Here is a 27,924-nt window from a genome sequence, read left to right on the forward strand (position 1 = left end):
CCATGTAGATTTAGTGTCGCGGCAACTTTCGTCGTAATGAAACTTACACCTACGATCGATAATTGCCATGAAATGAATTCTACATATATGCCAAATTTTATATTGCAACGTAATATACATATATGCAATACGTATCAAATTTTGCTCTTAAAGTAATCATATCTACACACTAAGAAAAATTTTCACTAGATAAATCGATCAAGTAGCGTTTCCGATGAAAAATTAACCATCGGCTTTTCTGATTAAGTTTTCCGATTCAATGTAATTGCAGTTACCGATGAATTTCATAAAAAAAAAACCGATTATATTTTTCATCGGATATAAAATTTAATTGAATATATCCGTTTGTTAATATGTAATTGATTATCCGATTAGATTGGCAAGGATATTTTTCTCAGTGCACAGCTATTAAGCTCCAGATCTATTAAGAATTCTCTAATAACACGGCTTAGATATTTTATTATACTATGATGTTCACAGAAATTAGTAATTATTATGTAACGATGGAGTAATAATGCCAATCGTTCTAGGCACTTTGCTCTTGAAAACGCAAGTCCACCCGTGTCCCTTTACAGGACATTCCCGTTTAATCTTGTATCTTCCTGGTCCAGGACGAATGCCGCTTGGCGGAAGCGGTCGTACGTATTCTATATTGCTATCAAAGGGATATCTTTTTAATGAACTCGGTTTTCGGGGCGTTCGAGGATTGTAATGATCAGGCCCTGGTTCATCAGGGTCCTTGTAGCACGTACTGACGTCTTGTAACATTATCCTCGTAACTGGTTTCTTCAAAAACCTTTTAAGAGATTTTTTCATTCAAAATAATTTTCGTTATACGATACACGTGCATAAATTATAATCATATGATTGTACCTTTATTTATAATATTCCATTTTTTATTGAGAGTTTTTCAATACCTAGGGTTGGTCGACCATCTTCCTTTGAAATAGTTGCATTTGCTCGAAAGCTTCTCCATTTCTCCTGGCAATTTTCGTGGCCAATTATCCCGATCCTCTAACTGCGCTTGCGCCCAGTATCCCTTGATAGTAGTTTCATCTCTCGGTCCTCAAATTGAAAGTAAAAATCTATGCACTTTGTAGTTAAATCTTTGTTTTTGTACACAGATTTTTAAGGCATCGAATTTTTATAAGATAATACTCTATCGAGCAAGTCTTAAACTGTACTTGCGAAATTAATGCACTTATAAAATAATGTTTAGTACCTGTAAAGAGATCGTAAGGTCCCCTCTTGCTCGTAACTTTCTCGAGGTATGCTTGCAGCGAGTTTGGGTGTTTCACGTTGTATCTGTTGTAAAAATTTAATTATTTTACAATGTGAAAAATTGAGAAATAAAATAAATGAAAAGAATGTTGTAAAAATGACGCATTTACCTAGTGCATGGTACAGACCACGCTCTTACAGGTTCTCGGAACCTAGGTGCTAAATTGTCGAATTCAAACGAAGGTATGTAAGAAACACCTTTTAACCTTTTTTGGTCGAAATAGAAAAAGGGATTGTGCGTTCTCAGCGTGTATCCTTAAGAATGTAACAGACGCCAACCAGGTATCCAAGTAGAGCATCATGGAAGAGGCATACAGAGATTGTTAATTAAAACATAACTCAGAGAATTTTCATGTAATCTGACAAGATAATGGAACTTCGAAGGAAACCTTCTAGTTTTGCCTTAAAAAAATAGTTTGACTAATTCTTTCGATATAAGGTAATCCTATTAACCTGGACCGGGCGTGGTGGATTTACAACTTGTTTGAAATCGTGGAACGGTCCCGAAAACAGCGTCTGTTTGCGAACTCTTACAGGGTGCATCCATAGTACTCTCCGGCCAGCGAGATATCTCGTAACTCCCGGGCCCACGTCCAGTCTTCATTAGGTTCTTTTGGGCGACAATTTCCTTTGTCAGTCTACCACTTATTGCGGAGAATTCTCGCGTTTCTTGTTGCCTTCTCCAACTGCAATGCAATTTTTTTCCATTAGATAGAAATTCTCGTGTCAGTTCGAGATAGTCGGAGGTTGCGTTTTACCCGATTACAAATTTACGATCACTCCGTCGAGGATCGTAGGAACCCACAGCTGGAGATATTGGCATAAGTGCCTTCAGTTTGGGATGCAAACCCATTTTGCTACCTGGCTTTGTTCCGCTGTTAAAAGGGGGGTGTGGTTTCTCCTTCCGTGGCACCAGACATTGACAACGCCACTTGTAGCAGCATCGACACAGATGAAAACTTTTGGCTTTATATTTTCTTGCCATTTTCACATTAAAGTCCTGCACAAACGCTTAAAAGTAGAACAATTGTTAGTCTCGTTTTTTCTAAATAATATAATGAATGCGAGATGATAATATTTTCTATCATCTTCATTTATAAATTTTTAATAAATCATTATTGTACACATATTTTTCGAAGAGACATGTCTTTATTGAAATTACTAAAGTTTGGTTAAAAATAATGGAAGATTGCAATGAACTGCAACAATGTTCAGATAACATTAGTAATTTTTCTTTTATATAATCTTTTATAAATCGCAGATATTTGATGCAGATAAAATAATTGTCCGGAGTTGAAACCGACAAGATCAAAATAATGTATATCGAAATTGCTTTCAGAGGAACTCATCGAGCGATAGCGATACAGAACACTGAATTAATGGTTGTCGATACGTCAGGTGCTTTTATTTAACGTCAGGTTGCTTTTATTTAACAACTTAATATTTGCAGTTATAAATAGATTAACTTAGTCAACAGAGAAGATCTCGTGCAATTTTAACATTTTCATCTACGCATTTTCTAACGACTAGAATTCGTATCTGCAGTCGAGCTAAGCCTGCACTTCCTGTCGTCTGAAGCAAAAGTTTCTTCCAAGCAACTTGGAGCAAGATGGCGTTTCACAACGGATGTGGCAGAGGGGGCTGTTTGCTCCATTTCTGACCATTCTTTCCTGATTAAACGGCCCTACACGTGAAATCGTCGACTTCGTAGAAATGTGAAGTCGAAGGTGCCCCCTCGGAGAGCACCGATAATGGTTGCTCGTGTGCAGCCTGTTGCCACCTAAATAAACAAGATAATCGCCATGACGTAACAGCTGAAAAGTCCTGACGAGCCGAGAAACCTCCATACCAATTTGCACGGTGTGGCGCACGAACAACAATGCGCATTGTGTGAAATAAACACGTGTCGTTGCAATAAACATGTGCTGAACAGTTTTTCGTTTGAGTTTTTGTTCATTACCTGCCGTTTCGTACCTAAGGACTCGTCACACGTTGTAGAGAATTAAAATATATCCTACGTTGTAGAGTTCGTCCACACGTTTCACTTGTCTCTTAATTTCGATAAAAGTCCAAGGATATCAGAGGATCATGATTTTACATGAGAAGCACAAAGGATTTGCAAGAACATTGTCGTTCATATAAAGTGAGGATGATAATAGCATTTCCAAAGTGAAAATCAGATCATATTACGAAATTGTATAATATAGTTAGGTATCTCGGTTAAAGTGTTCTTGTGCTATCTTTGAGTACTTAACGACCACAAGTGCCAATGCACAGCGCTAGGTATCAGTCTTATCGATAATATGATAGCAGTATATGTGATAAGAGAGAGAATTTTAACTCATAAAATACACAGCAAAGTTACGCAACGCTATCTGTTCAGTCGTAACACGTCAATCCAGACAAATGGCTTCGTTGAAGATGTTGAAGCGTGCTCTGTGCAAAAACATTGCAACAAGCGGAGCGAGATTCGTGGGCATCATAGGACCCTTAACGATTCCACCGTTGCAGATCGCAACTCTGTATTATTTCTGGCAGGATTATTCGAGGGTCGTGGATAAACGTTACTGCTCCTGCTCGTGCTGGGACACTGTCTTTAAAGGTGAGAAAATTTACGTAGATTCTACGAATATCTTTAAATGCCGCCGATCGGCAATCGTAGATCTAATTCTGAGACTCTTTTACAGGCTCATACGAATCCGGTATTGCTCCGTACAAACACATGTATTTCAATGCCACTACGAACATGCTGAAAATATGGGTGCTCATTGTCATCGGGGTGATCGCGTTTTACGAGACAATGAAGCACTTGGCGAAGTTGGCGATCAAACAGAGACTGAGGCAGTCCATGATGCTCCTCTTCTCGTCCGCTCTGTTCTCCAATTATTACTCGTGGTGGGTTTATATTAACTATTGGAACGACGACTTCTACTCCCAGTGGTATCACCAGCTGTTCTTTACCATCACCGAGTTGTTGTCCACATGTTGGGTCGTCTATCTCGCGGATAAGAAGAATCCCATAACTCATAGAAAGGCGTTCGGCATTGCCGCGATAGCCCTTTTGCATATCGTGGCTGGCGGATGGGATCAATTTTTCGAGAATGTCATCAGAGGAGAGGGCCACGCGCACCAGGTAAGAATCCGTAAATAATAACTGAGAGAAAGGCATCTTGTAACTTATCTTTGACTTGCTCGAAGGTGATACGCGATCTGGGCTTCATGATACCGGATATTCTTCACGTCGTCGTTCCATTATGGCTGATTAAACGGGAAAGTATTTACAATATCCATCTTCCTAATTCGTTAGCGTACATGTCGAGCATCGTGCTCATAGGATTATGTATTTGGTCGTTTCTATTGTAATCCGATGTTATCCCATTCTTCCTACAAGAATGGCCTACGTTAAGTTAACGTTCTTCCTGAAAGCAGAGAATTCCGCGACGCGAAAAACTCGGTCTAACACAAACGCCAAACGTCTGTTAATCTCTGTGATAGATCGATTGTTAACGCGGGGATACGAGATGAACTTTTATGTTACAAATATCCCGGAAACATGTCTCGCAATAGTATTCTCATGAATGAATGTGTTCTGAAAGTAATTCGACTGAACTTGAGTTACGTGCCTCTTTTTGCGTGTCAAGTTACCACGTTCTTTCTTACGTACTTTATTGTTCGTAAACGCAAACTCTATTCTATTATTTACTCTATTTATGAAAGGTTAGCATTTATACAAGGATGAGACTTGGAACGAGTCCTTAGATTTATCAACGGAAAAGATTGCATTAGCTGAAGACTTTGTTAACATTGAGGCTGCTTTAATTTAGGATATATTGTAGACTGCGAACGGTAGCGTCTAAAGTATTACTCTAAGTAAATTTAGATATTGTATTAATTAAGAACATATCATGTAGATAGCCTACGTAAGCAAGACGTTATCGTGACAAGCAGGATTGTACAACTTACAGGCAATGTTATAACCGAAAATAGTGTCCTAACTTCTTATACAAGTTATAATGCTTAAAGTGCCTACACATAATATGTTATTTATATGATTATTGTTAACTAAGGCGATAAGCAATTGCGAACGAAAACAGTTTTCGCGTATTTTAGCGGCAAACGCAGATGGTCATTTGAAAAGTATTTATTTGAAATGCAAAGAGAAGGACTTCACACACGCTCTAACAATACTATCAATTTGCTAATTCTAGTTTTTTAACGTATCGCATACAGTGCTAACGCATCGACACCTTACTTCTAATCTGGTAATTAGAAGCTCGCTTACTTGGATTAATGAAGTCTTTAACATGCAATATTGTCTGTGCAGCAGAGACACATATCCTGGTAGATAATGTGGCCTGATTAACGAGTGCAGCTTACACCTACCAAAGTATCAAAACTAATTTTATTATTGTTATATACATATACATATATTTATTGTAGGATATATATATAATACTTTGCGACAAATTCCCGAAAAGTACTTGAGTAGTTTACACGCGTCATTTTATCCATTTCTTAGGGACATATAGATATAACTGTAGCATACTTGAGAAAAAGGGAGATAGAAATTTTGTCACAAGGACAAGATAGTGTATTGCGATGTAGACTAAATTGACCGTATCGAGCGGTCGAACGTTCATAAATTTTCGAACTTGATTCTCGTAATATTTTACTATCGAACAGAGCAAAGGATAAATATGCAATTGTCGATATAGCTATAAATAGTTTGACGATTTTAGTCAGAAAAGATGTCTCGGTCCGATTCGTAATGCGAATAAAATAAAGCGGCCTAATTTCCGATAATTGCTTAATTATTTGCAACATCCCTCTCACATTCCCGTACGCAGATCCTTCGCGCAGATCGTCGAACCCTTGCGTCGCCGCCGCGCCGGATCGAATTATTCCGCAAGACGCGCAAGGTTTTATTATACATGAGGAAGAGACTCGAAGAGAGAGAAACGTATAAATAGAGGAGACAGCCTCCTTGCGTTCTCCTATGTGTTGCATGCATTATACATATACGGCTGTAGAGTTGCACATTGCTCCCGGTAGACACCGCCGTCCGGCTGCGTTGATCTTCGGCTTCACCTTCGGACACGCACACATCTTCACGCACCCGCTGCCCGCATCTCCCCACACTGTGCGCCCTTTTAACATCTAGAAGCCGCGCATGAGCGACGAAAAGTCACAGACGATTGTGAGGACACCTTCAACCCCTACTGTACGGTGGGCTAAAGCGCAAGCCTCGAATCGATCTTCCACCCCCCAGTCTCCCCGAGCGTCCGCGGGGAACAACTCCCGGCCGACGACTCTGTTGTCGACCCAACAACAGTTCAAAACCACCCGAGACCCACGGCAAACATGGCGTTGGATTTCGCAGCGACGTACAAGGTCCTGGTGCTGGGTGACTCGAATGTCGGCAAGACCTGTATTGTGCATCGCTACTGCGACGAACGGTACTACGATACTTACATCTCGACGATAGGTGAGGAGACACGCGTATGCATATGACTGTAAAAATGTACATCACGGGTTGCCCATTCACCTGCGGCGACCGCCTCCGATGCCGCGTTGGTGAGTCGTTTCAACGACTTGTTCTTCGATGATCATTGTGACGCATATTGGCGTCGGTTGCGGCCGCTTTACGACGGCTCATCTTCCCTGGAACAATAGAGTCACGCGCTTTAATTTTGCTCCAGGTACCATGAACCAATGTGTCGGTTCCACACCTCGTTGACACACGTAAACGTTAATTAACTCTCGGCTATTATCGGTGAGGTCACGTCTTGCTCTCCAATGCAGTTCTCACAGACGATCCGAATAATTTCTATTTCAATTTATTTTTTTGCATCATTCTGTATTTACGTTTAATGCATTGTTCTTATTTTCCTTATTTGTCACAAAATAAGGAGAGCCAAGTTCCTTTTTAATTCTTTAACTCTTACATTGAATCATATTGTTAGTAGGAACAAACAATATTATTTTATTCTACATTCAACTAAATTTGCTAATTGATCGCGGATGTGGCATACTTATATATTCCGTAAAATGTATATTGAGTCAGCATCGATCAGCTGATTATCCGGTTGCATCCGTCCTAACTTCGATGTTGCGATAAAACTGTTTAATTTTAAATGTACTGTCGGGTCAAACTATTTCCGGCCAATTGTCCTGGTATAAATTGTCGTAATTTAGAACTGTTTTCTGGATATATCCTCGTTTGTGTGGAAATATTATAGTTAGTTATTTCGCATTTGTTCTCCATTACAAGGAATAATTCAGCTCCCGTATACATGCGGTTTTAATCATCCTGTTCGCACGCGAGAAACATATGAAATTCTGGTGTATAAACTATTGCAATGGCCATCTAATTAGTGATAGTATCTAATTGTTCCGTGCTACAAACATAATTAGAGTGTTTCACGAATCCTTGATTTTATTTCAACTTTCAAATTTGTTCGGTGTCTAAATATCCCGAAGATATTTATGCACGACGATAAATATACATAAATGGCGCATGTATCTACAGGTATTGACTTCAAACAAAAGATCATTAACTTGGACGGAACGCCGATAAAATTACAAATCTGGTGAGTATTAATCAGTTCTTTCTCGTAAGTTCTTAATAGATAATTAGTCGTTAAATAACATTTGAGAATCAAATCAAGAAACCAAAGTATTCTGTCCGAAAATTTTAGTTTATCTGTTCTCTCTTGAGTCTCATTGTAAAACATAATCTGCATGTGGCAAGTTGTAAACAGAATAAAAGAGCAGAAAATATAGCTGTGAATGGATCTTTTTTACAAGGGATACCGCCGGCCAAGAAAGATTTCGAACTTTAACAACAGCGTACTATCGTGGTGCCATGGGTATCCTTTTGATGTACGACGTCACTAGCTTGGAGAGTTTCAATCATCTGTCGTACTGGCTACGAAATATTCAAGAAGTAAGAGTAAAAACATTCTAAACATAGAACATTACGCGAACGGGAATAAATTCGCGCCGTATTACTGTTTAAATGGTCTCGTTAAAAAAAACTTAAAAAGCCCATTTAAATTGCTAAAAGATTTACTTGAATAAAACTTTAAATGGGAAAAGTTGAAAGAAAATTGATAAAATATGTTACAAGTTTATACGCGCACCGATCCATTCAGTGTCAAATGCAGAGTTTAATGAATTAAAACTTGGACGCTCAAAAAGTATTAATTTTGCGAGCGAATGTTTCCGCAATCGATTCGAAGTCATCTGTATGTAATAGAAGTTGTCGTACGAGAGCATGAATCATAAACCATTCCGTCGTTTGCATCATAGAATGCGTCACCAGACGTGGTAAAAGTTTTGGCGGCGAATAAATGCGACGCAACCGCGCATCGCGCTGTGGACGCTGAGAGAGGTCAAAAGATCGCTGAAAATTTCGATATGCCCTTCTTCGAGGTATCATGCAAGGAGAACATAAACATCGAAGAGGCTTTCCTCACTCTAGCCAGAAGAATACGGGAACAACGAGGCCGCCGGGTAAGACTTACTTGCGTTAAAAAAAAATTTTTTTTAATGCATCCAAAGTCTATAATTTTTATATTATTACCATTAAGTTACATTCTGCAGCAAGTAAGTTCACTCGATAGCTTTTCTTCGGGATATAATAGAAGAGATTTCTATGAAGCGATTCTTTCCTCTCTCATCTTTTGTAAACTTAACGGGACCGAGCTTTCTCAAGCGCAGTGAACAATCGCTGTTGCAGGCTAGCCTGTTCGAGGCTTCCGAGAGAGAAGGCGCGGACAGTATAATTAAGGCGCAGTCACCGTCTCAACAAGGTGATGCCTGGAGATGCAGCTGTTAGTTCGACGGACGATCAGCGGAGGTCTATCTCGCCGGTTGGAAGTTTCGACGGCAGCCAAGAATTAAATCCGGGCACAAAGGATTTCGTCTGTTCATCGTGCACAAGGGGAGAGAATCGCTCATTTCCATACCTGTACATACGCGACGCGATCGTGAGTCGGTCGTCGAACGGAAATCGACTTGGACGACGCGAGAGGTGTTCGTATATACTCGGCGGGGGTGGCCCGGGCAATTAATCACGATACCACCACACCATCTGCAATAATCGCAAAGGATATTATATAGGTATTACCTCAAGAACCCTGCACCCTATTACGCGCGAGAGCCCGAATGACAACGTCGTTATAGCGTAATGCAGAGGCGGTAGCGCGAAACAATTGTGATCTGCCGCGGTCATGGATCGTCATCAAAGTCATGATAAACACCATAAGGAAACATTTGTCGCCCGTGCGAGGTAAGTTATGGATAACTCGAGAATACACGTACACGCACATTACGGTTAAGCCCGAGCTACGTTTGAGATTATCGCAAAGTTTGTCTATGATACGCGATTACACGTCATAGATGTCTATTTATAGTGACCCGAGTCACGTTCGTGCGAATGTAGAGAGATTCGACGGAACTCTTGCTAAGAGGTAATCGGAACGCCTCAACGCATCATCGAGAGACGCGTCGGCAATTGATCTGATTAATTGTAGGCCGGCTTGATGAACGTCGGTTAGCTCTTCCGAGTAAACCGATCATTTTTATTCCGCGTGAGTTTGACGTTAACCCAAAGATGTTTAGCGGATCAGCTGGGAGAGAGAAGACTACGGCTGAAATTTATGAGGCAGATATGCGCGACGAAAGGACAACTCGCGAGTTGTGTATTTGTCTACGAACAATTTTTCGGAAAGTCTCGTCGATGTTAGACTTTCGCGGATCAGACGTATTCATTGGGTATCGTAAGCAGTTTAAGAACGTTCACTTAGATTCGCTTGGTAAGGCCTAACTAAAAGGAAACATCTTCTCGACGCTATTGAGGCGACACACTTTCGCAGTAATCGACGTATTATTATTCTAGTATGTCTACGCGAGGAAGACATCGTCAAACGCATTGTGATTACCGTCTAGAAAACGATATTATTATATAAGACTTGCGATTACTACCGATGTCTCTCAACGAGGACCAGGGCTCTTCCCGCGGGGAAGGGCTTGCGCGATTACGTCGGGATTATTTGATGCACAGATGCCAAAGTTTGCACATATGTTACTTTGATGTCGAGTTTCGAAGCGAACACTAACAACAACAAAATTATATAGGATACCGTTCGTTTTAATATCGAGGTGTGAATCATTTTTTTAATAGACATGTGATTGCCGAAATTAAAAGTGTTTAATGCATTAAACGTAGTTATAATAATAATCACGATCTGACTTTCAAATTACGAAACTATTTCAGACTGGAAGTAAATTTAAGTAAGAGAGACGACTGTTAAAGAAATATTCAAGGAGACATTCCAGAGTATCCTAAAAGTTTCCTTTATCTAAATATATCCAAGAGACTGCAATTTATTGCACCATTGCACGCGAAGATCCTTTAAAATTGGCTGTTTTTACATTGATGTCGAATAAAACTTTCCTTCTGCTTTGAGAAAATGGTGTAGCGTAAGACTAGCAAATGCTATTTGTATCCAAAAAAGAAGAACCGTTAATATTCATGTGTTCATAAAAAAATAAGTCTGTTCTAAGAGCCTGACGTGAAGCTTTGAAACAATGTCGAGCACTTGACATCTGTATATCAAACCTTTCATATCGGTGCACACACGTGATAATCCACGCTTAATTAATGCGCTTTGATAATCGTGATGGAACATTTTCCGTGACCCGTATTGTATTCGACGTCTCGCGATAATGCAATACATTCTCCTACAAAATGTCACCAATCTTGTTTCGCATAACAAACGGAGCACTTAAGTCGTTATGAAAAAAAAAGGATAATAGCGTCCTTGCATTTTTCACTGGCCATACTTGCGGCCCGAGGGGGATTTAAGGGCCGCGAGAGATTATGTTAGCTGCCATATAACACACTGCAATACGTACGCGTTTTACTGCACAGCGTAAACTATCCGATCGATCTTAAATGAAATTAATCTTCCTAATTTTTAAATGTTGACAGAGTTTTCTTAAATAAACATAAAATCAAGTTCCTCGGTTTTTAATTTATACTTTTCAGTCGCTGCATTCACTTGCAAGGCAGACTTTATTGTGTTTTAATAAATGAAAATGAAAGAAAGAAATAAAATGTTTGCATAAAATACAACAATTAAATAAAAAATATATAAGACATATAATAACGTATAACTGTTTCAATAACAAAAAGCAGGTTTACTTTTTTAAAGATTTGATTAAACCTTCAATTCCAATCAAGTGTCTTTACATTACGAGAAATATTGTCCCTATTATTTAGAGGATTATTTATATTTATTTGATCATGAATCACATAACTATTGGCCTTTTGATAAAATTACTTTTGGTACGCTCCTCGTTTACGCTGGCAGAAACATAAAAGCCTTTATTGTGCCTATCAGTGATTATAAGAAAGAAAATTAAGACGAAAGGAAGATAGATAAGAGATACGTTGTACGAGATACCGTAACGGATCGCTTTATGATCGATCGCTTATGATCGAGGGGAAATCTATGGAAAGGTAACGCGATGATGGTCGATGCCCGATTGAAGCTACAAAATCTCGTTTCATTATTATCTCAGAGAACATTAGGTATCGGAATTATGCGAGAGAGAATCGATAGATCCTTGCGACATATTATTTTCTCGTTAATAAGTATACACCTTAAAAATCGAGTCTCTCGTCTGGTGAATCGCGAACGATTTTCACCGCCCCGATTTCTGATTTCTATACACAACAATCACGCAACTCCGCTTCAGGCTGCATTCACGTGCGGTTTGAACTGCATTGCGAATGGCAATCTTGTAACTCTTACGATCTCCTGGTGGCGCGATATTGAGGGCGCCCGCGAAACTTTGCGAAAACCCAGTTCGCGCTTTTTCGCACGCTTGCATGCGCGGCCGCAGGCTGCATCGCGACACGGCCGAGTTCAAAGAGCGCATGCACACTTCAGACGAGAAACGCACTATATCCGTCGCGATCGATTGACATTGTAGCGACGATGCCGACGAAACGAGATCACTTGGCGACTCGCACGCGTCAATGCAACAACGATCGCCACGGTACACCGTTTGTTTCTTCAGCGCGCAATCCTAAACACAATAGTTTTACGGCATAGGCTCTGTACCATTTTGTGCAAGACGATATTATATAAATATATAAATATACATATATGTATTATATATATACACACGATAACGACGGTATATATATTTGTTGCTTTTATATATTTATAAATCGCGGCGTATTTGTATAAAAAAAAAACACTATGGAATTCGATTGTTTCGCCTGTCAAAGCAACCTACGTGTGCCCTTTAATTAGCAATCAGGATTTTCCAAACTTGAAACGCGGACGTGGGCTGAACCTTTTCGATGCATACTTTTCAAAAATCTAGTGGCGTACCAAAACAACGAAACTAATGTATCTTCGCTCGTTTAAAAGTGAGCTTTTAAACGACTGAAATCGAAGTTACTCCAAAATTAACGCAGGAAGTATTTTATAATTTTTCTTTACCCTAGTCGTGAAAGTTTGGATGAAGTAAGCGAAAACGTCTTGTATCGTTGTCCGAGGACCAGTGTATATATCTCGAAAGTTTGGGAAATCTTGGATTAACGGAGATTAGATGCGATTAGAGAAACCTGGTTGTCCAATGTGCTCTATTCTCGTCAACTCTTCTTTAGATGCGCGCGTGATTTGTCAGGATCGTTAATTTTTGTTCCGCGGACTGTTTGTAACGAGGAGAAGCACCCGTGGAACTTGACATTAATTTCTTGAAAAATGAATTTCTCTAGTTAAGAAAATTAACATTCTCTAGTCAGGAAGATTAACATTCGAATGTAGAATTTTCGTTTAAAGTGCGGGTGCTTGTTACTCGCAGGAAACGCGGCGAAAAATAGTAAAAAGAAAAGTAAAAAAAAAGAGTCAATTTGTAAGAACGGCGTCGCCCACGTGGACGGTAGAGTCGCTTGTACAAATTTTTTTCAAGGGACGCTGGATCGTTTGCCTTCATCGAAGTGCTTGATTTCTCACCCGAAGCTGGTCTTCGGCTGAAGAGTCTTTTGGAAGAGAATCTTTTTATATGACTTGAGTTGAACCTGCCACGTATGTGCGCGCGCGTGCAGTGCCGTAACTAGAGTTTCTTCCACGTATCGCGAATTCAACGGCAATTTTATCAGCCATTCCGTAATCTCGTCCTTGAGACTCCACGAAAAATATCCGTGACGGAATATCGGGATTCGCGCTGGACTCTTTCACCTTGTATTCGCTCAGATTTTTGCGGCATTCTTAAATCTGCAAATTTCGTAAAACTTTTTGGTAGAATTCAGCTACGTATTCATCAGCGTGCAATTTTTGTCTGGATTTTAGAATAGGTTGTACACAATGAAAAATATCTTTATTTCCATTTTGCATTCTAGTTACGGTTCTGCAAATTCATAACTCTCGATTTTCAACGACTTTTGCGATTTTCAACGATATGATGAAAGTTTCTCGATAGGAATCAGCTGTGTTTTTGTTACGAATCTTGTTAAGATATATAGAGGTGAAATAGAATGGTTGAGATCGGGCGAATAGTTTTGTCTGACAAAATTGTTCACTCAGGCGTCAAACCGAAAGAAATGTTCTTCACGAAAAATTGTTTAAAACTTTCTCGATGGTGGAAGTTAATTAAGAGTTCGAATTAATTTTGCGCGATGTAATTATCATTCCCAGACTTTGTAAAGCAACAAGACTTTACCCGATCACCGAAGAGATAAATGCGGGGAGATTGAACGTACGATGTAACGACAGCTTTCACAAAGTTTCATTTGTCATATTACCACCTCACCCTCAAGAATGATCATGTTATTACATAATTTAACTCAAACTTCGCGATCGATTATCTAAATGTATAAGTGTATAAGAGAAGTTTTTAAGTTTGTAGCGGAACAACTTGTTTAACTCGATGTCTGAATCAATAATAAATAAAGATACACACTTTTTACCTATGACACACTGCGCCTTTTTCTTATCGGAACGAGTTCTGTAATTCCGCGATACTAGAAAAAGAAGGAAAAGAAAGAAAACAAATTTAGTCGGCGTTTACCGAAGAGCACGACAAAGCACGAGGGGGGACGAAAGGGATAAGCGGGTTACTCATGCCTGACAAAAGTAAGGAGGAAAGTGAGGCTTGATTGTAACGCAACGGTTCTTCAAGTGCGTGACCCGAGTGCGTTAAACGAATTACTCAACCATAGCGGCGCACGTACACGTGCGGAGGATATCTTTGGCGTTCGCGGCGCGTCGCCAATACGTGATAGTCTTCGGCGATAAGGCGCGAGCGATTATCGGCGTGAATCAGCGCATTGAAAATGGAGGACGACACGGCACCGTTTTCCAGCTGAGCGCCCGCGCTGAATCGCACGCACCAGGAAGCCACGGAGAAGCGCGAGGTGCCCCGTTGACAGGTAGGTACGCGGCGCACATTGCGCAGCGTCTTCTCTCTCTTCCTCGAAATGGAGAACGCGCTCGGGCCTCGAGCTCAGTCGACGTGGGACTTAGCGGATTGTCACGTTCGCAAATTGCGCGATACGCGGGACGTAGTCGCGTGTCGCGTCACTCGACGTTCAAGATTACGATGGTGCCGTGACAGTGGAAATTAAACGGGAGGCCAGAATCAACGATCGATGACGAGAAGAAGTTAGATGTCCGATATATAGAAAACTGCGCTGTATGTAACAAGAAATAAAAATAATCTCTGAGGGAGGTTCAGGTTCAAGCCTTGGCTGAAGTAATATTTTTCGTAACACGAATTCTTTAGTGACGGGAGGAGGGGGGTTGTATTATATATAATGCTACCTTAGCAGCACAGTGGCCAAACATTGCACGGAGAGAATTTTCTTTTCAAATTTACCCTGAAAATCATGTAATCGTGGGGCAACATGGCATTTTCAAGAAAATTTTTACGATACTACCATTTATTTACTAGTAAAATGCATGGTAAAATTTCAAAAACTCATAAAATTCTACAAAATGCCATGTTGTTCCACGTGATTCTCAAGATAAATTTTAAGAGAAAATTCTCTCCGTGTGGTTAAACATTGGCCCAACATTCGGTCGTATTGGGCCGATGTTTAGCCAACGCACTATGCTACTATAAGGGCACTCGGCTATCTTATTTCTTATTGAAAAATAATATTTCTCAAGACAAGATAGAGATATACAATACTTTGTTTTCGATCAACATCCTCAATTGTTCTTTAATAGATGTGTGAAAGGTATTCTGCTGATCTTCCGGGAAGATCATCAGCATCTTTCAAGTCGCGGGGATCCGCACTAACTGTGAAGGCTGAAGCAGCAATGCGAAATAGTGGTACGCGCGCGGACTAGAATCGCCGCGCGATATAACTTAACGCACGTGCGCGTCATGACTCACATTACGGCAAGCAACGCGCGTCCATTCAAAGAAGCGTGTTGCGTCGAGAGATGAATCACGCAGGCAGATGAGCGAGGCGCATCTCGCGCGAGCGCCCGGAGAGTCTCGAGCGGAAGGATCCGGCCGCTCCACCATACTCCTCCGCGTTCAAACGTGCCGAAGTCGTGGCTGCGCGCGATCGAGGATAAGACGTCCTCGCCTGGTCCTTCGTTGAACTTCTCGCCGCGACAGGCTTCGGCGTGATGCCGAGTCGCCGCCGAGCTGGTGAGATTAAAGAGCAAACGTCTCGAGAGCCATAAAAATGGAGCCGCACGTCAGGGCCCGCAACGCGCCCAGCCCGTCCCGCTGTCGTTCGACTCAGCATGGCGGTGGACGACACGTCCGGTGTCGATGGCCTCAAGAGCAGGTGGCATGCGCACCGCTTCGCCTGGAGATCGGAGCCGCCGCGCCGTGGTCTCCGGAGCGTAAGATGGCCGCGGTGACAGATACGAGGAGCTGTCAACTCCGCCCGGGATCCTAAAGCCTAAATTCCGTGTCACGCGGCGTGCCGTTTCCGCGCCGCGCGTCGCGCCGCGCGAATCTCCGCGTTGCGCCGCGTTTCATCGGACCGCACTGCGATGCTCGAGTACGCGAGTCCGCTCGGGACCGTCCGTCAGACAGAAACGCACCCAGGCAGTCCGAGAACGCACGTCACCTCGTAACCCGTACGTATTTACGCGCGTTACAACGTTTGCTTCCGCGCGCGCGACCCGTTTTTCCTCCCCCTCGCGAATTCTCAACGTTCCGCGCGTCGGTCGATCGTACCGAGGCGTGTCGGCGCCGAGATAATCAAACCAGTTCGAGCCAATCGAACTCTCCCGCCTCGTAAGGCATTGTAAGGCTGTTTTTCCGCAGGAATAATTCTCGCCGACGTCGCGACTGTCCTCAGTCATGGAGGCGATAGTGGAGTACAATTATGTGGCGCAAGAGGAAGACGAGTTGACGCTAAGGAAGGGCGACATCATCACCGAGATCAAGATGATGCTTGGGGGATGGTGGGAGGGCACTTTGAGGGACAAGCGTGGCATGTTCCCCGATAACTTTGTTAAGGTATTACATGTCGAATCACATCTCTTACGGTTTATCACCTGTTTGTGCACGTTCACAGATTCTCATGCAAAAATATTTGGCGTGCAGGTATTGGACCCCTCCTCGGCCGCCAGCGGAAGTAATGGTAGCGAGACCGGTAGCAACACGAAATCTGACGAGAATGTCACTTTGAGGAACGGCTCCGGCAGACGTTTCTGCAAAGTCCTCTTCAGTTACGATCCCTGTAACGAGGACGAGCTAACTTTAGTACCGCAAGACTCGATAGAGTTTCTGGGAGAAGTGGAGGAAGGATGGTGGAGGGGTCGTCTCAGAGGTAGAGTCGGTGTGTTTCCCTCAAACTTCGTTTCTGCCCCTGCACCCGAGGAACAGGAGAGGCCTAAGGAGCGAGATAAGAAGGAAATGTGTAGAGTACTCTTTCCATACGAGGCAGCTAATGAGGATGAGCTTACTCTGGTTGAAGGAGACGTGATCGCCCTTTTATCTAAGGATGCGCCGGACAAGGTTCCTAATCCATTTCATTAAGGAACAAGATGCTAACAGCAAGTACACGATTAAAATGTTTCATGTGTATAATAATTTACACAGGGTTGGTGGAGAGGAGAATTGAAGGGGCAAGTGGGGTTGTTCCCTGACAATTTCGTCGAGATGATTGGTGTGAAAAACGAGTCCCAGGAGCAAGGATCCCAGTGGCACGAAACAACGTCGTTAAGTGCAAAGTCGAGTGTCAGACATTCTCATCAACAAGTGAAGAAAGTGGAGAAGGCGCACGTTAGGAAAAGTCTGGATACCCGGAATATGCATTCAAGTAATATATCAGGTAAGGGACCGTTTCGTACTGGAGTATGAACGATATTTTCATTTCGCGTGAGTACAACGTAAGTGAATCTTTCCCTCAAGCGTGAACTCGTGTAAAGTGAATATTTTCGTTGACAAGTCTTGAATTCGTTAATGAAATTCGCCCTTTTTCACGAGTCTACGCTAGAGAAAAAGATTCACGATCGAGCCTCAGATTTCGTGTTTTGTTAGATCATTTCCCTACTATAGACACCGCTAAAAAGAGCCTATCTACGATGTCCACTTCAACGTCGTCGTCGTTAACGTCCACCGGAAGCGGAAGCGGCGATAAGAAGGCGGCCGGTGGCCACTCGATTATATCGAGCCTGAAGCGTTTCGTGAGCGACGTGGGAAATAATAATGGTATCAACAACACGACGAGCACCACCTCGGAGTGTCGCGAGGAGTTGGACGGTGTAGAACGTGGGGAGGGCACTCCGCTTTCGCATTTGACAGCTTCTCGCGCTAAAGCGCCTCGGCGACGTCCGCCTTCGTCGCAGCATCTACGCCATCACGCTGCTGGATCCAACACAAGCGCATCCTCGACGCTACCAATATTACCAACCTACGCCCTTTTGGTACTGTGACTTTGAGAAAGAACTAACATCATGTATTAACGCCCGAACAAAAGTATTGATTTTAACGTCTTCTACAATTTGCAGGAAGATAATCTGTCTAATGGACGCACTGATACCACGTTGGAACAAATACCTGACGAAGAAACGGACGGGCTTGCGGCGAAAGCGAGAAGAAAAGCACCATGGGTAATGCGCCACTCTTAGAGATAAAATAGAGAGAGAATGTAAGAAATGTATACAGCGTTCATTAATGTTATCGTTATTAATATCATCGTCGATCCCACGCAGGTCGAAGAATTGAAGATGAATCAGATGGAGAGGAGAAAAACCGCCACGGTAGATCGAGTCGAAAAGGTGGAAGTGAAAAAGGAACGAAATTTCTCGCGGTAAGTTTCGACGTTTTTGACAACTTTTTCTAAATTATTTCTTTCGCAAATTTAACGTACATTAAATCTCTCGTTAGATTAATGACGCAAGGAAATGCCACGGATTCTACTAACAAGCCGGATACCGATAACGACGATAGCAAACAGAAAGACAAAAGTCCGAGAGCCGAAACGAGCCCCAACGCCGATCATAGTCCTAGTGCATCTGGTCAACCGGCCTACGTACCGTATGCCCTGTACACTAAATTATTGGAAAGGGTAAATATAAAAATAATCCATACCCTATTAAATTTTCAGTACGTTGCAAGCACGCGAGGACACGCGATATTAATTTAAATTGCTTCCACAAGGTCGTCGCGTTAGAGGAGAAACAAGCGGCATTGCAGGCGACAATAGGACAGCTCTCCGAACAGCTCGTACCTCTTCTCGCGAACGCGCCGACTAACAGCTAAGTATAATACGTATCGGTGTTAAGAGAGGAAAATCAATAGTATATTTATCTGCCCGTACTACCACTGTGTTGGTTTCTCATTAAATCACTAATGAGAAAGAAACTAATACTGCTGCTAGAATAACGTTCATTGCTATTACTGTTGTTATATATATATACACACACACACACACATATAATATTTATTCATTTGGTAGTATTCGTTTATTGTTTACTCCGTCGATGCAGTATTCGCGCGATCCGGTTAAAAACGCAACATTCCATACGACATTCTTCGTCTGTAAAGGCATTTCCCTGTCGTTCCGTTTCCGATCATTTAACAGATCTCATTGTTACGACTGCCCGATTTGATCACTCTCTTGAAAATCATAGCCGACTTACGGATGCCCGGGACATTCGCAATCGCGCGGCTCGAGCTCCGCAATTTTTATTTCGAACTCACGACACATATCAAATTACGAGGCGAAAATCTTCAATGTATATTTGCACATATTCTAGATTATTATGATGAAACTTCTCCATTGTCAGTAGCACGAAAAATCTTGCGGCGTAAAGTTCCAAACGGAGAAAAGGAAAAAATAGCGCAAGTGTCCTTCCAGATGGGTGCCTGTGCTTTTCTTGTACCAATTTGCATTTTATTTATTATTTTACGTTACTTATTTACGTATACATTTTAATAGACTTTACGAAAGATTGCTAATTATATCTTAATTTTATCATCACGGACGATAAGAATGTGAAAAAGGATAGAAAAGTACTTAAATTAGTGGTTCGATAGGGTGTAAGAATTATGTGATTCTTTTTTTTTTATCCAACGAACGCAGCTGCCTCGCGATGTATGTGATGATTTGCTGTAGATTTCTTCAGTAATCTGAGTGCCAATGTAAGCATTTTGTTTATTGCATTTCCGAGATGCCTCATTCAACGATAGTGATAAGCGATCCTCGTTGATTTTTTCACGAGTAATATCACCGGACTACGGACATATACGCGACTCGTACAAGTCTAATTCGACGCGTTCGTCGAGCCATTTATTCTCACCCGCTTATCGAAGCATATTCCGTTCCTAAGCGGGATGTCTTTGAAACGGTGCTAATAGCACGATATGTGATATATCGTAGCGTCACGTGGTTATACGATATAGGAATGAGGCACAGCGAGAGAGAAACGTTTATGAATGAAACACTTCTGTTCTGTCCTAAATATGAAAGTATCATGGTAGGACGGTAAAACTAAGAATGTATTGTAGGCCGCTTTAAACGACAGGTTAGCAGCTTCATTCGATACAGTCGCGAGTCGTATCTTGAATATATAAAAAAAAGTTTTTATTTTTTTTATGAAAATGCAATTTTAAGTAAATATGGTAAAACCTAACGCGGAAAGATTATAGATATATCGAGAGGAAATACGAGACGCTATTTAATTTTTTATATCGCGGTATTCCATAAAATATATTTAATACTTTAACAATAGTGGGCTGAAAGCTATTTCCTCTAATCAGGTTGATATAAAAGAGACTTTATTTTTATGCAGATATGCATTAAATAATATGTGTATATACATATATATGTATATTTTATTCTCTCTCGTCTCCATTAATTTTTAGCGATCAATAGTTCCATGCGAAACCTAGCAGGTTTGAAGAGCGGTATAATTATCATATTTACTTGATAATCGGACGTGTATATGTTGGTCGAATTGCAATTTATTAATGTACTGCGCAGTATTTAAGGTTTGTATAAAACGATATATATTTTCGGGCGGCTCAATCACTTAATGTCTTGCAAATATACTTTAGCTGCATACGCTGATATTCGTAGCCGTAATAAATTTTTGCAAGAAAACCAGATTTATATTTACGTTAAGTGGAATGTCTTTCCTCGAATTAAAATTCCACGGTATGTATTATATGATTGTTATCAATTTCCTGCATGGAGAAAAAGTTACGATGCAGCAGAAAGAATTACTATTTCAAACGTTTTTATTTCATATGTAATCCGTCCCCGAACATTAGAAAAATATCGATATGCAATTCATAAGTTGGCTTAATTATCGTAAGGCTATAATATTTCAACATATACATTTTGAATTTATGTGTACTGAATAGCTTGTACTTCGCGATTCTTCCTTTCTGAGAAAAGGTATTACTGATCTACATCGTTCATTACTTTAAAAGCACACTTTTATCGACACACATATGCTATTTCGAAAATTTATCACAAGGCATCGCAAGAATAGCTCTACGAAATTCATTAACTCTAATTAACAATGGCTTTTAACGACGGAGGTACCTCTTTATATTTGTAGAGTATTTTAGATAATTTTGAGAAGCTTCTTTTTGCAATTCCGTACAAGATTGTATTAATTTGCATAGTTGTATACTATACAGTGTATGTAACGCGTTCATTTTAATACGAACTCAAGGGTAACTCTTTCAATCGGCATAATCTAACACTGACCATGCTTACAAAAGAAAGTTCAAGATAAACGAGACCACATTCAAATTCGTACGTCGCTCTAATCACGTCTTTTTATACTTTTATATTTCGCTGCAGATCAGGTCGTTTGAACGGGACAATTTTTATGTGACTATATGTTCACTCGTGTGGTATACAGAGCTTCGGTTTACGAATGCGACACCATTATGCACCTTCTTGCAAGTGTAACGCGTGACAATAATAGTTTTTAAGCGAGTTCGGGAGAATTTTTGCCGATTTTTTCCTTTGTGATTACGTTTTGAGTAAAGTCATAATCGAGACTCGTGGAGGCTCAATTAAAGCATTTGATTGCATTTCACGTCTTTTTGGAGATATTTTTTATAACGAATAGCTGTTTGTCAAGTATCGGTTAGTCATAGTTTCGCACTCTTGCAGGTACATCTCGTCTTCCCTATCACACATCTCTTGCGATCCAATCGTTACGAACATAATCATTCACTTCTATCTTAATGTGACCATATTCTGAGAAACAATGTAAATGCGTTAATTAGATTAGACCTGTACTTACGAATTTATAAAGCCTTTCCGTTCGCCACCGAACTTCCAGAATAGGTTTGAAATGGATGTTTCCAAAATCAATTGAGGAAAATGTTAATCTGTAAATATAACAATGTTGAGCAGTAATTCTGCGCATCGAGTGAGAACGTGCGAGAAAAGATCGCGAACGAAATCTTTATTCTAAAGGTATCGCGTCCCGAATATTATCCTAACGCCAGTGATTCAACAAATTATAATCGGTCGTGCATTAATCACGATGTAACTGTCTCTCACACGCTTTCGGTCTATCACTATGTACGGCGCTATGGCGAATAAATATCGCAGACGAGGTTGTAAGACTAATGTAATGGCAGACTTATTTCCGATTGTGTGTTATTCGACAACGAATCTTATCGAGATCGTTTTTATATCACGCTCTAGCGAGCTGTTCTCGATGAATATCCTGTCGAAAAGCGTCGGACGGATGCGGCAGCGTACAGCTGTCTGGCTGCATAGTTGCTAAGTGATATCCTTGTAGAAAGCATGCTCTAGAACGTAAGGAGACTGGAGTTAACGACCCAAGTGAAACGATTTTTAATGTTATTAACGTTAGGCCTATTATGTACATATACATGTGTAAGCGCAGCGCGATCGAGTGAGAGTTATATATATATATATATAAATATAAATATATTTTCCCCTTTTTTTGTCAACGTGTCCAACCGTGCATACGTCGGATTAACAATCGTACCTGTAAATAAAGCCATTGGAGAGTTAAGTCACACTCTCTATATACGCAATGCTGGAGTCCTGTAATCCTACATTAAATCTCTATACATACATTTAACGTCTACCTTTATTCCGACCTTATCTCTTATTGCTAAATGGAGTTCCTGTCAATCTGCGGAAAGCAGAACAAAAACAGTCCTTATCATATGTGGAAATTTGACGGCAGAAATTGGTTTAACAAGGGGAGGAGACGCGATGCTCCTCGCCGATTATAAGCGGTGATTTTTCTATACGTAGTCCTCGATGAGGAAGAGATTTTGTGAAAGCGCGCACTTCTCACGTATTTGTAAAAAAAAAATATTAAATATTCTTCAGCAAGACTTAACACTTTGCGGTGTACGACACTTTTGTACTTTCACAAAATCTCTTCCTCATCAAGAACTACACATAGAAAAATCACCGCTTAAATCGGGCACCGCACGACTTCCCTTGTTAGTGCTTCTTAAAATGTATAATTGCATTTATAATAATATAATCACATTATGCGTGACTGCTGTTGTGACGTCGTTTTGACGATTCTCGAGACAACGGCGAGATTTCGCAGATAAACGGCAGCGATAAGTAACAGGGCATCACTTTCCAGAAGGGCGGCGAACTTTTGGCAGGCGGATTTACGAGAGCGACGCAACCCTTGGAGTGCGACGGCTCTCCCTCGCCCCATGCTCGATAGTCGAAGCACGACAGGGGCTCACCTGTCGAAAATCATCATATCTTCTGAGAGTTTCGTCGAGAAACCTCTCAGAATGCGGCTCGAAAGATCGCAGGGAGAAATAATTTGTCGATCGATGTCGAATCATCGACACTGCTAAATTACCGTCGATTCGGTATCGTTTCGACATCAATCAACGAGTCATTTCTCTCTGGGATTATCTCGTTGCAAACAAGACACGTGGTCGCGAATTACCGAATTCGTTCCTCCAGATTCTCTGCCTGTTTTCGCCGCTGCTGAGACCCACGAATCTGGGAGGATTCTGCGACACGAATTTACCGAGGCCTTCTGTGCGCTCTTCGCTAATTACGTGGGCGAGCGACGCGTTTTGTTTCTGGCAGAAACTTCGTGCCTCCGTATAATTTAGGCTTTCGGCCGAGAGCACGAATATCCCCGCTTTGGGAATACACTCCACCGTACCATTCACTGGAAGCAATTAATGTTAATGATACATCGGCAGCTTGCGTTTCGAAAAATATATTCGGACGCCTCGTGCAGCATTTAATGACTGATGTGCTAATGGGGAAATTCCGTGGATTGTTACGCGGATTCTGATACGAGTAATTATAATTGTAATTACCGGGCGGAGATAAAACGGGGTACATGCTGTAGTATTCGCAATTTGCCGCGGGCACGAGGGTGGTCATATTGTGATCTTCGGGGCATTGAAGAGCTTGACACGACTTTTCTCGTCCACCTGCGTGTTAATGTACAAACAAGTCTGGTGAAACGTTTTCTCAAAATTTTTATACGAGTAAAAATTATGAAAAATTTTCACCAGGATACATTCGTAGCAGATCATACACCGGGGAAATTACACGAAACGCGCGTTGAATTAATCACGTTAATTGAATGATTAATTGAATGATTACATCGCGTTTTACAGCACAGTTACGCTTGTAATTCGCATTATGTTTCGCCATAATTACAAGAAGACCGTCCCGTCAAGTTATCATAATTGTACACGTCGCAATTACATTTAAATGCCTGGCATTCGCATACCTACCGGTGCGGTTCCTCGTGGAGACGAAATTGAAGGCGAGGGCCTTCTTCGATGCGGCGAATTCCTTGCACGCGTTCACGTCGGATACCACCTTTCGCGATATGATCGGTTGACTCGAGTGCGAATTGTTCCTTATTAGATCATATCGCGGCAACTCGTGGCGATTGATCAAGCAACAACGATCGCAGATCGTTGAACATGCCGCATATATAATGAATAAGGACAATATTAATTTAACGCTTGGCATTCTTCAAACTTTTTGTCTTAAAATTTTAAAAGGGAACACGACATTAATTATTTCAGAGCACTGTGGACGCACTGCAACTCGTGCAACGCGCGTTCTGTATTTTCTTTTTGACGATAGAAATGCGAGTGTTACGTATTTCCGACGTCGGAAATACGCATCAATCGGACAAGATAATTATGCAATTGTGGAGGCATTGAAATCGTGCATGGCGACCCGATTCGACATTAGTATTCTTACTGGGGAAAGACAAAACACAGCTATATGGCGATTTAATCTCAATGTCTATTTTCTAACAATTTATAGCGAATTCGATTGCTTGCACCAGTGCGCATCAATTGCACACTAAGGCCTGTTTATAGTCAATTTGACATTTAACTCTGTCTTAAATACAGGGTTGGGAAGTAACTTGTTACTTGTAACGAAGTTACAGTTACTATTCTTTTTGGTAACTCTAACTTAATTTCGTTACTTTCTCTCCATCTGTAACTGTAATTGAACTCGGTTACATTTTTTCGATAACTAGTAACTAATTTAATAGTTACTTTAATAATTTATATATTTTTTAAACTTCCACAAATAGCATAGGCCTTGCCTTTATAATATATTAAAATTTTTCGTTATCATTTTACCCGACGATTCATTGGAAACCGATAACGCAAAAGTAATGCTACGCACGGAGCGACTCTCGCCACTGCTTGCCGGCACGACGTTCGGCGAGCGAATGAGAACGCGGCGACCTTCGGGTAAACTTTGGCCCGCGTAACGTCGTACGATACCGCGCCGAGTGAAAAACAACAAAAAAACGTTGAGAATTCGTTGTCCCGCCTACGAAATGGAAAATTCTGTACTTAATATTTTACATTACTTTGTTCCGTGACTGTTACTACGTTTTGTGTATCATTCTGCGGACTTATTGGTACCGATTAAATAAACGATTAATTCTGTTCAATCGAGAAAATGTATCGGAACAAAAATCATTGTTACTTAAATTCTAACTACTAAGATTAGAGATTTTGCCTCAATAGTTGGTGTATACAAATGTATATTTCTAAATTGCAAATCTTTATTTACTACGAATTTAAAAGAGAAGTGAAACACACCGCGCTTCGAGAAAACATATATTATGTATGCATTATATTGCTATGTTGCTGTAATATTACATTGTAATATTTCTGGAGGCGGACATTTTACCGTTGCTGCAAGATTGCAGCAGCGTTGTAGCAACATTTCGCAGCGTTTAGGCAATGTTGCTGAAACTTTACTGTGCTGTATGGATAGATACTTTTATAAAGTAACTTTCCCCAAACCTGCTTAAATACACGTCCAAAGAGTATTTAGCAAAAAAAATGATCCGTATGGATGCTATACAATCATTTTACTGGCTAAATATTTCACGGGATGTTTAAGACGATTCGTAAATATAAAAATTGACCCCGTAAACAAGCCTTAGTGTGCACTCAGTGCGCACTAGTGCAAGCAATCGAAAGCGCCTGTTACTTCTTCGAATTACAGAAATGTTACTTGTTTTGTCAGTTTTTGGCCGATCATTTTCTAAAAAAGGAATTAGAAATGGGATTGTTTTTATCCATCACGCGTGTCCAAGATATTTTTATTAATAATAGAGCGTATTTCTGTAACAAGCGTAATTACAAAGGTATATGTATATTATACACACCACTCCCGATATCTACAAGAGGTATGGCACATCATAAAAGTAATAAAAGTAATCTTTATTTCGAAATTCATGATGCTAGTTTTCAACAATGTAGTTTCATGAGTTATCCTCTCTTCTCCTGTATATCCGGCCTCTTGTGCGTGCCGTCGCAGAAAGGCCGATTCGACGTCTGCTTGCAGTTGCACAGCCAATACTCCTTGGTCTCCGTAACAACGAAACGTATAGGTCTGAGCTTTATCTTGAGGAAAATGTCTTTGTGCGTGCCGTCGCAGAACGGCTGGTTCTTGCTTTGTCCGCAGAGACACCACGAGTAATTCTTGCCAGGTTTGAGGACTATCCTGAACGGCTTCTTGTCGTATATCACTCCGGTCCCGGTTTGATTATTCGCACTGTATATGTCCTTCAGCGGATTCGTGGGTATCGGTGGGTCGTTGGTCTCTGAGGAAAAGCGACAGACCTGGAAAATTAGAAAAAAACATCAAGCTAGAACCAAAGCGAATTTAGATCGTTAAACCCAGTCGGCAATGAGTTGTTAGTCGTTAGTCAAAAGTCGGAGCTATATGGCGGCCCTTTTTCTTTCACCCATAAAGACAACGGATTGACATATAATTCCAGCTTCTGACTAACAACTCACTGTAAACTGGGCCTTAGGACCAGTCTGCGACAAGTTAGTCGTTAGTCAGAAATCGGGACTATATGTCGGCCCTTTTTCTTTCATCCATAAAGAAAAAGGATTGACATAGTTCCGACTTCTAACGACTAACAACTCATTGTAGACTGGGCCTTTCTCTCTCTATAGAGACTTGTGACTTGGATTCAACTAGATTGTTAATCACTCGATTTGAATAGCCGTATTATTGTAATTTTACAGTGTTATTGTTTATCGTATTAGTTACGAACATTAGTTCAGAGGGTCAATTCTGTATCTTATAACATCGTGGAAATGCTAAAAGTGATCGGCTTTGTCTCTTTTTTAAGGAGACAGGTTAGAAAGGCTACTCACTTTTAGCATTTTCACTATAGTGTAAGATACAGAATTGACCCCCAGGTTTAGGTTAGGAAGAAATAAGGTTAGACGCAAACCAAGCAAAGGTTCGTTTACTATGTCGATGACGTACATTCTTGTTACAGAGAGTGCTCAGATGAGCGAGTCGTGGAAATCGATTGAGTATGCTCATTCTGTTGAATCACGTATCAACACGCAACTGAGAGTAACAATCACCCACAAGCCCACAAGCGAGTTCAACAACGCCAGCCTTGCTGTTGCTGATCAGCAACGTGTTCTTCTTTCTTGTTGCTTCATTTTGTTACGCCTCTCACGCAGCATCGACGAACCTCTGTCGCAACTACGCAGTCGACATATTATCCAGCAAGAAAAGAAGATCAACCTTACCGACCATAATGAAGTTTACTACCAAAGATAATCTTGAGAGGGAACATGCTAGCATTTTAAATGATGTTATGCCCATTCTACACCTAGGGATGA

General features: G+C 41.0%; 6 protein-coding genes across 13 annotated transcripts in view; 3 read left to right on the plus strand and 3 right to left on the minus strand.

Moving 5' to 3' along the window:
* Positions 1–307: 307 nt before the first annotated feature.
* LOC105566854 (uncharacterized protein C1orf177 homolog) lies at positions 308–2,311 on the minus strand. The gene is made up of 6 exons (XM_012021216.1): positions 2,040–2,311; positions 1,735–1,967; positions 1,392–1,536; positions 1,223–1,305; positions 918–1,065; positions 308–796 (listed from the first exon to the last, which is right to left on the minus strand). The coding sequence occupies exons 1-6, from the start codon at positions 2,264–2,266 to the stop codon at positions 484–486; spliced, it is 1,149 nt and encodes a 382-aa protein (XP_011876606.1). The 5' UTR covers positions 2,267–2,311; the 3' UTR covers positions 308–483.
* A 571-nt stretch (positions 2,312–2,882) lies between these two features.
* On the plus strand, positions 2,883–6,081 carry LOC105566859. 2 transcript variants are annotated; one of them, XM_012021226.1, is made up of 4 exons: positions 2,883–3,564; positions 3,638–3,883; positions 3,969–4,414; positions 4,480–6,081. In XM_012021226.1, the coding sequence occupies exons 2-4, from the start codon at positions 3,688–3,690 to the stop codon at positions 4,642–4,644; spliced, it is 807 nt and encodes a 268-aa protein (XP_011876616.1). In that variant the 5' UTR covers positions 2,883–3,564; positions 3,638–3,687; the 3' UTR covers positions 4,645–6,081. The 2 variants fall into 2 exon arrangements, with proteins under 2 accessions (XP_011876616.1, XP_011876615.1); XM_012021225.1 differs by having other exon boundaries at positions 2,883–3,883.
* An 88-nt stretch (positions 6,082–6,169) lies between these two features.
* On the plus strand, positions 6,170–14,278 carry LOC105566858 (ras-related protein Rab-8A). The gene is made up of 5 exons (XM_012021224.1): positions 6,170–6,766; positions 7,811–7,871; positions 8,089–8,227; positions 8,593–8,796; positions 9,023–14,278. The coding sequence occupies exons 1-5, from the start codon at positions 6,643–6,645 to the stop codon at positions 9,119–9,121; spliced, it is 627 nt and encodes a 208-aa protein (XP_011876614.1). The 5' UTR covers positions 6,170–6,642; the 3' UTR covers positions 9,122–14,278.
* Positions 14,279–14,406: 128 nt separating this feature from the next.
* On the plus strand, positions 14,407–22,857 carry LOC105566857 (SH3 domain-containing kinase-binding protein 1). Of its 6 annotated transcripts, XM_012021223.1 has the most exons (9): positions 16,005–16,406; positions 16,597–16,791; positions 16,879–17,292; positions 17,377–17,608; positions 17,818–18,203; positions 18,288–18,389; positions 18,492–18,589; positions 18,667–18,847; positions 18,940–22,857. In XM_012021223.1, exons 2-9 carry the CDS (start codon positions 16,633–16,635, stop codon positions 19,039–19,041), a joined length of 1,674 nt encoding a protein of 557 aa, XP_011876613.1. In that variant the 5' UTR covers positions 16,005–16,406; positions 16,597–16,632; the 3' UTR covers positions 19,042–22,857. The 6 variants fall into 6 exon arrangements, with proteins under 6 accessions (XP_011876609.1, XP_011876611.1, XP_011876610.1 ...); XM_012021219.1 differs by lacking the exon at positions 16,005–16,406 and adding an exon at positions 14,407–14,734 and having other exon boundaries at positions 16,597–17,292; XM_012021221.1 differs by lacking the exon at positions 16,005–16,406 and adding an exon at positions 14,764–14,997 and having other exon boundaries at positions 16,597–17,292.
* On the minus strand, positions 20,640–25,145 carry LOC105566856. The gene is made up of 5 exons (XM_012021217.1): positions 24,520–25,145; positions 24,094–24,210; positions 23,709–23,939; positions 23,284–23,496; positions 20,640–22,916 (listed from the first exon to the last, which is right to left on the minus strand). The coding sequence occupies exons 1-4, from the start codon at positions 24,761–24,763 to the stop codon at positions 23,285–23,287; spliced, it is 804 nt and encodes a 267-aa protein (XP_011876607.1). The 5' UTR covers positions 24,764–25,145; the 3' UTR covers positions 20,640–22,916; position 23,284.
* Positions 25,146–26,353: 1,208 nt separating this feature from the next.
* Positions 26,354–27,924, minus strand: part of LOC105566863 (CDGSH iron-sulfur domain-containing protein 3, mitochondrial) — a 35,971-nt gene continuing 34,400 nt past the window's right edge. The window contains exons 1-2 of one of the 2 annotated variants that reach the window (XM_012021230.1): positions 27,557–27,768; positions 26,354–26,895 (exon numbers count right to left, since the gene is read on the minus strand). In XM_012021230.1, coding sequence (XP_011876620.1) covers positions 26,542–26,895; positions 27,557–27,616 — 414 coding nt within the window. In that variant the 5' untranslated portion in view covers positions 27,617–27,768 and the 3' untranslated portion in view covers positions 26,354–26,541. Of the gene's footprint in view, positions 26,896–27,556; positions 27,769–27,924 lie in introns of those variants that run through there. The other variant, XM_012021231.1, reaches the window with a different exon arrangement.

The sequence above is a fragment of the Vollenhovia emeryi genome, unplaced genomic scaffold (assembly GCF_000949405.1).
Source record: "Vollenhovia emeryi isolate VEMERY1.0 unplaced genomic scaffold, V.emery_V1.0 DF939142.1, whole genome shotgun sequence".
Taxonomy (NCBI): domain Eukaryota; kingdom Metazoa; phylum Arthropoda; class Insecta; order Hymenoptera; family Formicidae; genus Vollenhovia; species Vollenhovia emeryi.

Coding starts and splice junctions, on each gene's coding strand:
- LOC105566854 (XM_012021216.1), bottom strand. CDS start 2,266: ATGGCAAGAAAATATAAAGCCAAAAGTTTTCATCTGTGTCGATGCTGC. Junction 1,066..1,222: donor ACCTTACGATCTCTTTACAG/GTACTAAACATT, acceptor TTTCAATTTGAG/GACCGAGAGATGAAACTACT. Junction 797..917: donor AGATGGTCGACCAACCCTAG/GTATTGAAAAAC, acceptor ATCTCTTAAAAG/GTTTTTGAAGAAACCAGTTA.
- LOC105566859 (XM_012021225.1), top strand. CDS start 3,688: ATGGCTTCGTTGAAGATGTTGAAGCGTGCTCTGTGCAAAAACATTGCA. Junction 3,884..3,968: donor CTGGGACACTGTCTTTAAAG/GTGAGAAAATTT, acceptor ACTCTTTTACAG/GCTCATACGAATCCGGTATT. Junction 4,415..4,479: donor GAGAGGGCCACGCGCACCAG/GTAAGAATCCGT, acceptor ACTTGCTCGAAG/GTGATACGCGATCTGGGCTT.
- LOC105566858 (XM_012021224.1), top strand. CDS start 6,643: ATGGCGTTGGATTTCGCAGCGACGTACAAGGTCCTGGTGCTGGGTGAC. Junction 6,767..7,810: donor TACTTACATCTCGACGATAG/GTGAGGAGACAC, acceptor ATGTATCTACAG/GTATTGACTTCAAACAAAAG. Junction 8,228..8,592: donor GGCTACGAAATATTCAAGAA/GTAAGAGTAAAA, acceptor TTTGCATCATAG/AATGCGTCACCAGACGTGGT.
- LOC105566856 (XM_012021217.1), bottom strand. CDS start 24,763: ATGCCAAGCGTTAAATTAATATTGTCCTTATTCATTATATATGCGGCA. Junction 24,211..24,519: donor CTCCACGAGGAACCGCACCG/GTAGGTATGCGA, acceptor ATTAACACGCAG/GTGGACGAGAAAAGTCGTGT. Junction 23,940..24,093: donor CCCCGTTTTATCTCCGCCCG/GTAATTACAATT, acceptor AATTGCTTCCAG/TGAATGGTACGGTGGAGTGT.
- LOC105566857 (XM_012021219.1), top strand. CDS start 16,633: ATGGAGGCGATAGTGGAGTACAATTATGTGGCGCAAGAGGAAGACGAG. Junction 17,609..17,817: donor GCATTCAAGTAATATATCAG/GTAAGGGACCGT, acceptor GTGTTTTGTTAG/ATCATTTCCCTACTATAGAC. Junction 18,590..18,666: donor AAGGAACGAAATTTCTCGCG/GTAAGTTTCGAC, acceptor ATCTCTCGTTAG/ATTAATGACGCAAGGAAATG.